Below are 13,535 nucleotides of genomic sequence, written 5' to 3' on the forward strand. Positions count from 1 at the left end.
TATTGAGCGCTTACTGTGTGCAGAGTACTGTACTAAGCGCTTGGGAAGTACAAGTTGGCAACATAATAGTGCCAACTAGATGGTGCTGCATAGAGGTGAGGAGATATGAATGTGTTGTGTAAGTGCCATAGAGGTGACCCTTGTCTGCCAGTTCTGTACTAAGGGGGGAGCTGGAAGATGTAGGATGTGGATCCACACCATCCAGACCGGGACACAACTGGGATGGGGACTGGCAATCAAGTCAGGGAGTTCTGTATTGGAGGTGGTGGTGGGGCGTGGACGATGCCTCGGGGTAAGCAACGGCAAGAAGATGCATCAGGAGATAAATCCATGGTCCACCTAGCACTTGACTCCTCCCTGCCCCCTGCTTGCAGGAGATCCCTGAGACCCAACCTCACCATGGATCCACAGAACCAATCCACCGTGACAGAGTTCATCCTCCTGGGTCTGTCCAGTAGCACAGAACTGCAGCCGATCATCTTCATGCTGATCCTCACCATGTACCTGATCAACCTGGCTGGAAACAGCCAGATCGTCACTGTCGCCTGGACTGACCCCAAGCTGCGGACCCTCATGTACTTCCTGCTCAGCCAGCTCTCCTGCGTGGACATGGCCTTCTCCTCAATCACCGTACCACAGTTCCTAGTCCACATCTTCTCCAAGCATAAAGCCATCCCTTATGGCAGCTGCTTTGTCCAGATAACCTTTTTCTTGGCCGTGGGCAACATGGAGGGTTACGTGCTGGCCACCATGGCCTATGACCGCTACGTGGCCATCTGCATGCCCCTGCACTATGCTGCTGTCATGACCCAGGAGCTCTGCATGCGCGTGATGGTTGGGTCCTGGGTCCTGGTGACCCTTCATGGTGCTCTGCATGGCATCCGGCTGTCTGCAGCATCCTACTGCAACAATCGCATCCTGCACTTCTTCTGTGACATTCCCTTCCTGGTGTCACTTGCCTGCCCCAAGCCCTTTCTGAATGACCTGGTGGTCTTCACCGAGGGAATCAGTGTAGTCGTCTCCCCCTTCCTCTTCATCCTGGCCTCCTATACCCACATCAGAGCTGCCGTGCTACACCTGTGCTCGGCTGAGGGGCTGCGCAAAGCAGTGTCCACCTGTGGCTCCCATGTGTTGGTGGTGACACTATTCTATGGCACGGTAATCCTCTTGTACTTCCAGCCCCCAGGCCACTCCACCCTGGAGCAGGACCGACGTGTTGCTGTCTTCTACACGGTGGTATCGCCCATGCTGAACCCGCTCATCTACAGCCTGAGGAATCGTGATGTACAGGGGCCTATGTGCAGGCTTCTGAGGAAGGCCTTTGGAGGCCCAGCTGTCTAGCCAATACCTTACCATCCCCCCTTCCCCTTTTCTCTGATCAACCATGATCTCCGACCCCTAATCCCCTTGCACACGCTAAAGAGGAAATTTGGAGCCACTATATAGACCCGGGATGGCCAGAGATGGCAGTCTGATTTGGCCCCGTGGACATCATTTGGAGTAGCCCGGCCACCCCACTGGTCTTCTGGAAGTCTGCCCCATTCTTGCTCGGTTTAGATGATTGTCAATAGTACTGGAGCCCCCTGTGGTAGGGGTAATGCTAGAACTGTCCCAGGAAGAGTTTTCATCTTCTGCTAGCCTCCTGTGCAGAACTGAGTCCGGGGACTCAGCTGGAGATGGAGGGGACCCGTTCTGGGGACTTAGCCAGTGCAGTCTGGGGTGCAGCAAGGAACATAACAAGAAGATAGTGAATCTAGGTTTGTTCGTGAGATAAAAACCCTGTCCATACGTCCACTTTGGACAGGCCAGATAGGGCCATGTTGATTGGGAAGCAGGCGTCCAGGTGGCCAAATCCAGGTGGGCAGACAATACACCAGGGCACTGACTCAGGGGTACCTCTGCGTTGTGGGACTGGATTTGTTGAGATGCTGTTACCTGTAATGATGTCATCTTGTTCTCAGCTCTTTCCCCGCTCCATACTGATGCTGCACGTGTTCAGTATTGCTGCTGCTGCTGCTGATGGCTCTCCTGAACACCCACACCAGCTTTGAATGCAGTGAGTCATGACATTTTTTCTGGTATTAAAAGGGAAAAGGGTATGAATCTGTAGCTCCTCAACTCTCAACATGCCCAGGTGGGGCCAGCTTTCTGAGAGTGAGGGTGGAAGACTGCCATGCTAGAATAGAACTGTACCAGACACTGACCACTGGACGGCTCCCGTGTCAGTTCAGAGGGCTGAAACTAGGAGTCATGGGATGGTGGCAGTGATTCCTTGTGATTCTCAGATGGTCTGCTAAGGAAGCTCCGGTAGTTGGGGGTGTGGTCGGGGTGGATGCTGGGGTTCCATGATAGCATCAAACTTAGGCAGGGGTGGGATGTGGCGGGGAACAGACTGGCTGGACACAGGATCGGAAGGGGCGGCCACAGACGCAAGGAGGAGGAGGAGGCCCCGACCCTCACTGGCTAATCTCATTCCCTTCGTAGTGGGACTCTAAACTTTGGAGGGAACATGAGGAATTTCTGGCCATTTTCTGGTGGTCTGATCCCATTACCCTAGGGATCCGACTTCCACAAGGCTGCCTTAGTGGGGACAGTCAGGAAGGGCATGAGTGCCTGAGCTGAGTCTTGAGGAATGACGCAGCCGAGTGAGGCCTGTTGTACCTTTACTGCATTATGGGAAAGCTTCTTATCATCACTGACCCTTTGCTGAGCCAGTTACTGCTTCTCTTTGCCATCACCTAAACCTGGATCTTCCCAGATGACATTCTCCCCTGCCATTACCTCTAGACGTACCTCATCTTTTCCCATTCCCTGAGATGCCCTGGGAAAGGGGGAGGAGTCGGCTTCCTTCTTGCTCTCCAATGCCATTTTCACACCATTCCATCTCCCTATCTCTCTCTTTCCCTATCTTTGAAGCCCATATCACCCAACTCTATCACCCACTCCAGATGCTATTCACAGTCATCTACCGCCACCCAGGCCCCACCTCCTCTGCCCAGGGACGTTATTTCTTCATCCTTATTGACTCCCGTGCCCATTGCCCTGGCCAGTTATTTCAGATTTTTAACTCCCTCCTCAAATCTCCACCCTCCCCTCTCCAATTCCCCCATCTCTTGCTCTCAATGGCCTGGCCACGATTTTCACTGAGAAAATTGAAAACGTTAGACGTGATCTCCCTAAAATCTTCCCTACTCCTCTCCAGTCCCTCCCTCTTTCTGCCCTTTCAACTCTCCCATCTTTCTCAGGAGTATCTCCACAGGAGATCTCCAACTTTCTCTCAAAATCCATCACCTCCACCTGCACCTCCAATCCTAACCTTCTGTGCTTTATCAAAAGCACTTATCCTCTCCTTTCTTCCCTCTCTGACTGCCATCTTCAACTGTTAACTCTCCAATGGCTTTTTCCTCACTGCTTTCAAACATGCTCATTTCTCCCCTATCCTAAAAATAAATTCCTCTCTTGACCCCTCGGCTCCCTCCAGTTATGGCCCTATCCTCTTCCTACGATTCCTCTCTAAGGTCCTAGAACGTGGTGTCTAAGCCCATTGTCCTCCAATTCTCTCACTGAACCCCTTCAGTCTGACTTCCTCCCCCTTCTCTACACAGAAACTTCCCTTTCATAGGTCACCATTGGTCTCCTTGTTGCCAAATCCAATGGCCTCTACTCCATCCTAATCCTTCTCTATCTTTCAGCTGCCTTCGACACTGTTGACCACGCACTTTTCCTGGAAATATTAACCAACTTTGGCTTCACTGACACTGTCCTCTCCTGGGTCTCCTCCTATCTCTCTGACCATTTGTTCTCAGTGTTTTTTGTGGGCCCCTCCTCTGCCTCCCACCACGTAAGTATGGGAGTCCCTTAAGGCTCAGTTCTGAGTTGCTTTTTATTCTCCACCTAAACCCATTCCCTTGGAAAACACAGTCGTTTCTATGGCTTCAACTACCATCTATATGTGGATGATTCTCCAATCTACTTCTCCAGCAGCCCCCTCTACAGTCTTACATTTTCTCCCCTCTCCTGGACATCTCTACTTGTATGTTTTCCCAACACCTCAAACATAACAAGTCCAAAATTCCTCATCTTCCCACTCAAACCCTGTCCTTCTCCTGATTTTATCATCATTTTAGACAGCACCATCATCCTCCCTACCTCACAAACCTATAAGTTTGGTTTTGCCCTTGACTCATCTCTCTCATTCAACTGACATATTCAACCTTTCACCAATTCCTTTTAGTTCAACTTTCACCACATCGCTAAAAGCTACCATTTTCTCTCCATCCAAACTGTATCCCATAAGTCCAAGCACTTTTCTTATTCCACCTTAATTACAGCATCAGCCTCCTTGCTGACCTCCCTGCTTCCTGTCTTTCCCCACCTCAACCCATACTTCACTCTGCTGCCTGGATCATTTTTCTGCAAAAACGTTCGGTCCATGTCTTCCCACTCCTCAAGAACCTCTATTGGTTGCCCATCCACCTTCACATCAAACAGAAACTCTTTACCATCGGCTTACCCCTTACCCCTTTCTACCTTACTTTGCTCCTTTCCTTCTACAACCAGCTCACAAAGTTTGCTCCTCTAATGCCACTCTGAGGACTGTATCTCTATCTCATCTGTCTCACCACCGACCTCTCACTCATGTCCTGCCTCTGGCTAGAATGCTCTCCCTCTTCATACCCAACAGACAATCACGTTCCCCACCTTCAAAGCCTTACTGAAAGCATGTCACCAGCAAGAAGCTGTCCCTAAGTTCTCCTCTCCTCTTCTCCCACTCCTTTCTGCGATGTCCTGACTTGCTCCCTTCAATCATCCCCCTGACCCCCTCCACAGTCCCCGACAAATATGCATAAATCTGTAGACTGTAAGCTCACTGTGGGCAGGGAATGTGTTTATTTGTTGTTGCATTGTACTCTCCTAACCGTTCAGTACAATATTTTGCACACAGTAAGTGCTCAATAAATATGCTTGAATTATTTATTTATTTATTCATTCATTCATGCATGCATTCACTCATCCATATTAATGTCCCTCTGGATTGTGAGCTTGTTGCGGACAGGGAATGTGCCTGCTTATTCTTATATTGTACTCTCCCAAATGCTTAGTAGAGTGCTTTGTATACAGTAAGTGCTCAATAAATACAATTGAATGAATTAATAACTCTTCAGAAACTGATCTCTGTTTCCCCAAAATCAAAGCTGGGGCAACAAAAATGATTAGAGAGAAGGTAAAAATGGTTTCAAAACTAAACCCTGTTTCTGTCACAGTAGGCTTCCTGGTCTGATGAGAAGATTCAGGATATCAGGATTTTAGTCTTAACCCTGTTATTGGGGAGCCGGCAAACTCAGGCAATGCAGTTTACTTCTCTAATTCTCAGTTTCCTCATTAGTCATCAACCACCCATGGCTGAATTTCACCCATAGTGGTGTCTTCTCCAACACTCCCCTTAGTTCCCAGCATAAACCTGAAAACCAGTTGGCCCATTCCTGCGTATTGGCCGCTGCTGTGGGCCACAGACTGTGGAAACAGAAGGGCAGTCATTCATTAAGTGAATCAGTCATAGTTATTGAGCTCTTACAGTGTGCAGGGCACTGTACTAAGCACTTGGGAGATTACAATATAACAATGAGCAGACACAGTCCCAGCCAACCACAAGCTTACAACCCACTATGTCCAAGACTGAACTCCTTATCTTCCCTTCCAAATCCTGCTCTCCCCCTGACTTTCCCGTTACTGTAGGCGACACTACTATCCTTCCCATCTCACAAGCCCGCAAACTTGGCGTCATCCTCGACTACGCTTTCTCATTCACCCCTCACATCCAATCCATCACCAAAACCTTGCCGGTCTCACCTCCACAACATCGCCAAGATCCTCTCTTTTCTCTCCATCCAAACCGCTACCTTGCTGGTTCAATCTCTCATCCTATTCCGACTGGATTACTGCATCAGCCTCCTCTCTCATCTCCCATCCTCCTGTCTCTCCCCACTTCAGTCTATACTTCACGCTGCTGCCTGGATCATCTTTGTGCAGAAACACTCTGGGCATGTTACTCCCCTCCTCAAAAATCTCCAGTGGCTGCCAGTTAACCTACGCATCAAGCAAAAACTCCTTACTCTCGGCTTCAAGGCTCTCCATCACCTCGCCCCCTCCTACCTCACCTCCCTTCTCTCCTACAGCCCAGCCCGCACCATCCGCTCCTCTGCCGCTAACCTCCTCAATGTAACTCGTTCTCGCCTGTCCCGCCGTCCACCCCCGGCCCACGTCCTCCCCCGGGCCTGGAATGTGCTTAATGCAATGCTCTGCACACAGTAAACGCTCAATAAATACGATTGAATGAATGAATGGAATTACCTCCCTCCACACATCAGCCAAGATAGCTCTCTTCCTCCCTTCAAAGCCCTACTGCGAGGTCACCTCCTCTAAAAGGCCTTCCCCTTTTTTCCTCTCCTCCTTCCCACCCCACCTCGCCCTACCTCCTTCCCCTCCCCGCAGAACCTGTATATATGTTTATACAGATTTGTTACTCCATTTATTTTACTTGTACATATTTAATATTCTATTTATTTTGTGAATGATGTGCATCTAGCTTTAATTCTGTTTGTTCTGTCGACTTGACACCTGTCCACACGTTTTGCTTTGTTGTCTGTCTCCCCCTTCTAGACTGTGAGCCCGTTGTTGGGTAGGGACCGTCTCTATATGTTGCCAACCTGTACTTCCCAAGCGCTTAGTACAGTGCTCTGCACACAGTAAGTGTTCAATAAATACGATTGAATGCATGAATGAATGAATATAGGGGAAAACAGACATTAATGTACATAATCAATGACTCCTGGAGATATGCCTTCAATAAGGTTTGTTGGGATAAGAACACCTTCTCTCCTCAAATCCTACAAACAATTGCTCTCCTCTCACTTTCAAACTCTTACTGGTGACAGTCTCCTCCAAGAGGCCTTCCTTGACTAAGCCCTCCTTTCCTCTTTTCCCATGCCCTTCTGTGTCTCCCTGACTTGCTCCCTTTGTTAATCCTTGCTCTCAGCCAAACATCACTTATTTATCTATCTGTAATTTTTTTTATATTAATATCTATCTCCCACCTCTAGACTGTACACTCGTTGTGGGCAGGGGATGTGCCTTTTTATTTTTGTATTTTACTCTCCCATGCACTTAGTATAGTGCTCTGCACACAGTAAGAGTTCAATAAATATGATTGAATGGATATGAAGAGGGAGGGTGTTCCAGGCCAGAGGCAGGACATGGGCAAAAGGTCAGTGGTGAGAGAGACAAGATCAAGATAGTAAGAAGGTTAGCATTAGGGAAGCAAAGTGTTCAGGCTGAGATGTAGTAGGAGAGTAGCAAGGTGAGGTAGGAGGTGACCAGGTGATTGAGTGCTTTAAAGCCAATGGTAAGGAGTTTCTTTTTGAAGTGGTGGTAGATGGGCAACCACTGGGGGTTCCTGAGGAGTGGGGAAACATGGAATGAACATTTCTGTAGAAAAATGATCCAGGCAGCAGAGCGAAGTAACGACTGGAGTGGGGAGAGATAGGAAGCTGGGAAGTCAGCAAGAAGGCTAATACAATCACAGTGCCTCCTCCTAACCCACCTCACTACTCTCCTACTTCAACCCAACCCTCACACTTTGCTTGTCTAAAGCTAACCTTCTCACTGTACCTCATTCTAGTCCATCTTGCCACCGACGTCTCACCAACGTCCTGCCTCTGGCCTGGGACACCCTCCCTCCTCATAACTGACAGACAATTACTCTCTCCACCTTCAAAGCCTTATTAAAGGCTCATCTCGTCCAAGAGGCCTTTCCTGCCTAAACCCTCCTTTCCTCTTCTTCAACTCCCTTCTGTGTCGCCCTGACATTCTCCTTTTATTGATGCCCTCCTCCCAGGTCTACAACACTTATGTACATTACTATAATTTATTTATTTACATTAATGTTTGTCTCCCCTTCTAGTCTGTAAACTTGTGGGCAGAGAATGTGTCTATTTATTGTTACAATGTACTCTCCCAAGCGCTTAGTACAGTGTTCTGCACACAGTAAGTGCTCAATAAAAACATCCACACAGCCCTGGTCCTCCTCCTCGTCCCGGACCTGGCTCACCTCTTCTGACACATCCTGGCCCTCCTGCACTACCTGGTCCTGGTCCTCCTCCTCCTTCTCCTCCTTCTGGTCCAGGCTCTCTTCATCTGCCTTGTCTATTCTCTCATCTGGCCCTCATTCTGCACCTTATCCTGGCCTACCTCCCTCGACTTTTCCTCGCACCCCATCTCTGCCTGGCCCTGGTCCTCCTCCCCTGCCCGGTCCTGACAGTCTGCCTCCTCCAGCTCCAGGCTCTGGTTGTCCACCCTGTTCTGGCTGTTCTCTTCCTCCTGGTCCTAGCCCTCCTCTTATACCTTGTCCTGGCGCTCATCCTCTGTCCACTCCTGGCCCCAATTTTGTGCACGGTCCTGTCCCTCTTTCTATGACTGGTCAAAGCCCTCTTTCTTTGCCTGGTTCTGGCCCTTGTCCTCCATCTGATCCTGGCCCTCCTCTTCCACCTGATAAAATTCCCCCTCCTCTAACCTGTCCTGGCCCCGCCTACTCCTGCTGATCCTGACCCTCCTCGTACACCTGGTCATGGCCCTCCACCTGGTCACGTTCCAGGCCCTCCTCATCCACGCAGCCCTGGCCCTCTTCCTGGGTCGAGACCTGCCCCATGTCATCAGACTGTTTCTGGCCCTCCTACTCCACCTGGTTCTGGCCGTTCTCCTCCTCCCGGGACAGGCATTCCTCATTTGTCTTGTCCAGGCTCTATTCCCCCCCTCCCCCCGCCACGTCCTCTCTCTCCTACTCTGTCCAGTCCTGGATCTCCTCCTCCCTTTGGCCTTGTCCTTTCTCTGCCACCAGATCCTTGTCCTTCTCCTCTGCTAGGTCCTGGCACTCCTCCTCTGCCCAGTCCAGAACCTCTCCTCTACCGGGTCCTTACCCTCTGCTTCCTACAGCACCAGGTTCTCTTCATCTACTCTGTTCTGGCCTTTCTACATAGGGCGGGACTAATGAGATACTTCTTGGGGGAGTACCTTCGGGAGGGAGAAGGCAGTCTGCATCTGACAGGCTTTATCAGGATCATTCAAAAACAAGTATGCGTACTAAACCAGCTCGATTAAGATGCCTGAACACAGTATGTGGAGCCGCTCAGTGTTGGTGTAGTAAACTCTCCCAGAAGGGAATGGGATGAAAGGAGCCTAATTCTCATCGAAGTTGTAGGTCTCCGTGCTCTCTGTATGACACCTCATGGGGAGTGGTAACAGGTACTTAACAAATACCATAATTATTATCAATAGAAAAGGGAATATGCCCTGAACATCTACTTCCCACACTTTCCACACTCCCCTATATATCTGCGGATCCCCACGGAGCAAGAACAGGACGGTAGTTCGTTAGGCGGAGGTAAACCCTCCTAGAACGAGCATCACACTACAACTCCCAGAAGTCTTTGTGCCCCGGACCACCATACCACACTCCCTGTCCTCGTGACAGGGCCAGAATGGCGGCGGGTCCCGCCGAGGGGCATGACGGGAGTTGTAGTTCGGTAGGCTTAGGTTAGGGCTGTCTAGAACCAGCAGCACATTACAAATCCCAGAAGTCTTTGTTCCCCGGGCCGCTATAACACACTCTGTCTCCTCTCGAAAGGGCCTGACATGGTAGAGGCTCCTCATGGTAGAGGCGGGGCATGGTGGGAGTGGTAGTTCAGTAGACGTAGGTGAACGGCCCGGGACTCCGTTCCCGAGAGGCCCGGCCGCCATCACACCGCGAGGCCTTGCTGCTCCCAGAAGGATCCTCTCCTCAGAGCGCTGCCATAGACGCCCGGGACTCCGTTCCCGAGAGGCCCGCCCGCCATCGCACCGCGAGGCCTTGCTGCTCCCGGAAGGATCCTCTCCTCAGAGCGCCGCCATAGACGCCCGGGACTCCGTTCCCGAGAAGCCCGCCCGCCATCACACCGCGAGGCCTTGCTGCTCCCGGAAGGAACCTCTCCTCAGAGCGCCGCCATAGACGCCCGGGACTCCGTTCCCGAGAGGCCCGCCTGCCCGCCCGCCATCACACCGCGAGACGCCCGGGACTCCGTTCCCGAGAGGCCCGCCCGCCATCACACCGCGAGGCCTTGCTGCTCCCGGAAGGATCCTCTCCTCAGAGCGCCGCCATTGACGCCCGGGACTCCGTTCCCGAGAGGCCCGCCCGCCCGCCCGCCATCACACCGCGCGGCCTTGCTGCTCCCGGAAGGTTCCTCTCCTCAGAGAGCGCCGCTATAGACGCCCGGGACTCCGTTCCCGAGAGGCCCGCCCGCCATCACACCGCGCGGCCTTGCCGTTCCCGGAAGGATCCTCTCCTCAGAGCGCCGCCATTGACGCCCGGGACTCCGTTCCCGAGAGGCCCGGCCGCCCACCCACCCGCCATCTCAGCGCCCCCACGGACGCCCCCCCCTGCTTCCACCCCCCCACTTAGGAGGCCTTCCGTAAAGTGCCCCTCATCCCCCCCCCCCCATTCCCGGTCCGGTCCTGACTGACTCTCCCCCCGCCCTCAGGTAAAAAGCCCTTGTTAGCACCTTGTTAGCACCATGTTACACGTTACATTAACGACAACCTCATTCACACCTACTCAGCCCTCCCATGCTAGTTGACTGTTCGCTCCCCTCCCCAGGTATCTCTGCTCCCTGACCCCCCTTAACTGGCCCACCCTACTCCAGCTCTTAATAGTTTGTATCTGCTCTCTGTGGCATCATTATCTGCCAATTCTATTATTGCCATAGCATATTGATTGCTTAATCAATCAATCAATCGTATTTATTGAGCGCTTACTATGTGCAGAGCACTGTACTAAGCGCTTGGGAAGTACAAATTGGCATCACATAGAGACAGTCCCTACCCAACAGTGGGCTCACAGTCTAAAAGGGGGAGACAGAGAACAGAACCAAACATACCAACAAAATAAAATAAGTAGGATAGAAATGTACAAGTAAAATAAATAAATGAATAGAGTAATAAATATGTACAACCATATATACATATATACACCCTGTGATGCCATCACCTACTTTTTTCATTGCTACTGTTTTATTGCTTCTGCATCTCAATTGTTAACCCCCCACTGTACTGTCACTCGCCCTGCTGACCTCACCATGAACTTTCAGTTCCCTTGCTCCCAGCTGCCATTCCCATTCCTCACCTTCCCCTTCCCCTCTCCCACCCAGCTGTTTCCCTCCCTCTCACCCACAAAGACCACTCCCCCTCACCCTCTACCAAGGATTCCTCTGTACCAGCGCAGGTCCTCCGCTTCTCCCTCCCGGCCCCCTCCCTCCCCTTCTCCCCGCCCCCACCCCATCCCAGTTCTCCTTTCCCATCGCCACCCCCCTTCCCACTCTCCCCGCCCAGGCCCCCGCCAACTCATCCCAATCCAAACCCTCCCCACCCCTCGCACCCTTCCCCCCTCCCTCCCCACCCTCGACAGCTGCTGCCAAGTGTGGCCTCTGGAACCCCCGCTCCGTTTTAAGTAAGACCCCTTTCATCCTGGACCTTTTCCTTTACAGTTCTCTACTCCTCCTCGCCCTAACTGAAACATGGCTGTCGCCGGACGACACAGTCTCTTCTGCTGCTCTCTGCAGTGCAGGCCTCTTCTTCTCCCACTCCCCCAGACTCACCGGAAAAGGAGGAGGTGTCGGTTTCCTTCTCGCCCCCCAATGTCGCTTTCGCACTATCCCTCCTCCCCCTTCCCTTTCCTTCCCTTCCTTTGAAGCCCACATTATTCGCCTCTACCACCCCCTCCAGATTCTTGTAGCCGTCATCTACCGCCCTCCCGGCCCCACTTCCAACTTCTTTAACGACTTTGACCCCTTCCTCACCTTCCTTCTCTCCTTCTCCATGCCCACTCTGATCCTCGGAGACTTCAATATCCACATGGATATCCCTAACGACTCCTCTGCCGCCCGCCTTCTATCTCTCCTTGATGCTGCCAACCTCTTCCTCCACCCCACCTCACCCACTCACCAACTTGGTCATATCCTCGACCTCATCATCTCCTACCGCTGCACTGTGTCCACCCTCACCAACTCTGTAATCCCTCTCTCTGATCATAATCTTCTCACCTGCCTCCTCACTCACACTCCTTTCCCCGGTAAATCCGTATTACTCCCTCACAGAGATCTCCACTCTCCGGACCCCACCCATCTTTCGGGGCGCCTCACACCCCACCTCGCTGCCCTCTCCTCTCTACCCAGTCTTGATGATCAGATTACTGCTCTCAACTCTACCCTTTCTACTCAGCTAGACTCACTCGCTCCCCTTTCCCTTCGCCGCTCTCGCACCACTAACCCACAGCCCTGGATCACTGCCACTGTCCGCCTCCTTCGCTCTTACGCTCGAGCTGCCGAACGCTGCTGGCGAAAGTCTAAACACCATGCCAAGTTCGTTCACTTCAAGTTTATCCTTTCCTGCCTTAACTCAGCCCTCTCTTCTGCCAGACAAAACTATTTCTCCTCCCTTATTCACACCCATACCCATCACCCCCGCCAGCTCTTCCGTACATTCAACTCCCTTCTCAGGCCCCCGGTTCCTCCCCCTCCTCCTTCCCTCACCCCCAACGATCTGGCCTCCTACTTCATTAACAAAATTAAATCCATCAGGTCCGAAGTCCCCAAAGTCTCTTCCCCCCTTTCTCCATCCCCCCGGCTCTCAACACTCTCTGCTACTCTCCCATCCTTCCCAGCGGTATCCTCAGAGGAACTCTCCTCCCTCCTCTCAAGTGCTACTCCGGCCACCTGCGCTTCTGACCCCATTCCCTCTCATCTCATGAAATCTCTCGCTCCATCCCTTCTCCCCTCCTTAACTTCCATCTTCAACCGCTCACTCTCCACTGGTTCCTTCCCCTCTGCCTTCAAACATGCCCATGTCTCTCCCATCCTAAAAAAAACCCTCTCTTGACCCCACCTCACCTTCTAGTTATCATCCCATATCCCTCCTACCATTCCTTTCCAAACTCCTTGAACGAGTTGTCTACACGCGCTGCCTAGAATTCCTCAACAACAACTCTCTCCTCGACCCCCTCCAGTCTGGCTTCCGTCCCCTTCATTCCACGGAAACTGCGCTCTCAAAGGTCACCAATGACCTCCTGCTTGCCAAATCCAACGGCTCATATTCTGTCCTAATCCTCCTCGACCTCTCAGCTGCCTTTGACACTGTGGACCACCCCCTTCTCCTCAACACGCTATCTGACCTTGGCTTCACAGACTCCGTCCTCTCCTGGTTCTCCTCTTATCTCTCCGGTCGTTCTTTCTCAGTCTCTTTTGCAGGCTCCTCCTCCCCCTCCCATCCTCTTACTGTGGGGGTTCCCCAAGGTTCAGTGCTTGGTCCCCTTCTGTTCTCAATCTACACTCACTCCCTTGGTGACCTCATTCGCTCCCAGGGCTTCAACTATCATCTCTACGCTGATGACACCCAGATCTACATCTCTGCCCCTGCTCTCTCCCCCTCCCTCCAGGCTCGCATCTCCTCCTGCC

The 13,535-nt window shown here is 52.0% G+C and overlaps 1 protein-coding gene across 1 annotated transcript; it reads left to right on the plus strand.

Moving 5' to 3' along the window:
* Positions 1 to 282: 282 nt before the first annotated feature.
* On the plus strand, positions 283 to 2,152 carry LOC119921371 (olfactory receptor 1361-like). Its single transcript, XM_038741630.1, has 4 exons — positions 283 to 1,279; positions 1,572 to 1,757; positions 2,000 to 2,056; positions 2,145 to 2,152. Exons 1-4 carry the CDS (start codon positions 283 to 285, stop codon positions 2,150 to 2,152), a joined length of 1,248 nt encoding a protein of 415 aa, XP_038597558.1.
* The last annotated feature ends 11,383 nt before the right edge of the window (positions 2,153 to 13,535 follow it).

Source organism: Tachyglossus aculeatus (assembly GCF_015852505.1).
Source record: "Tachyglossus aculeatus isolate mTacAcu1 chromosome 12 unlocalized genomic scaffold, mTacAcu1.pri SUPER_6_unloc_2, whole genome shotgun sequence".
In the NCBI taxonomy this organism is placed as follows: Eukaryota; Metazoa; Chordata; class Mammalia; order Monotremata; family Tachyglossidae; genus Tachyglossus; species Tachyglossus aculeatus.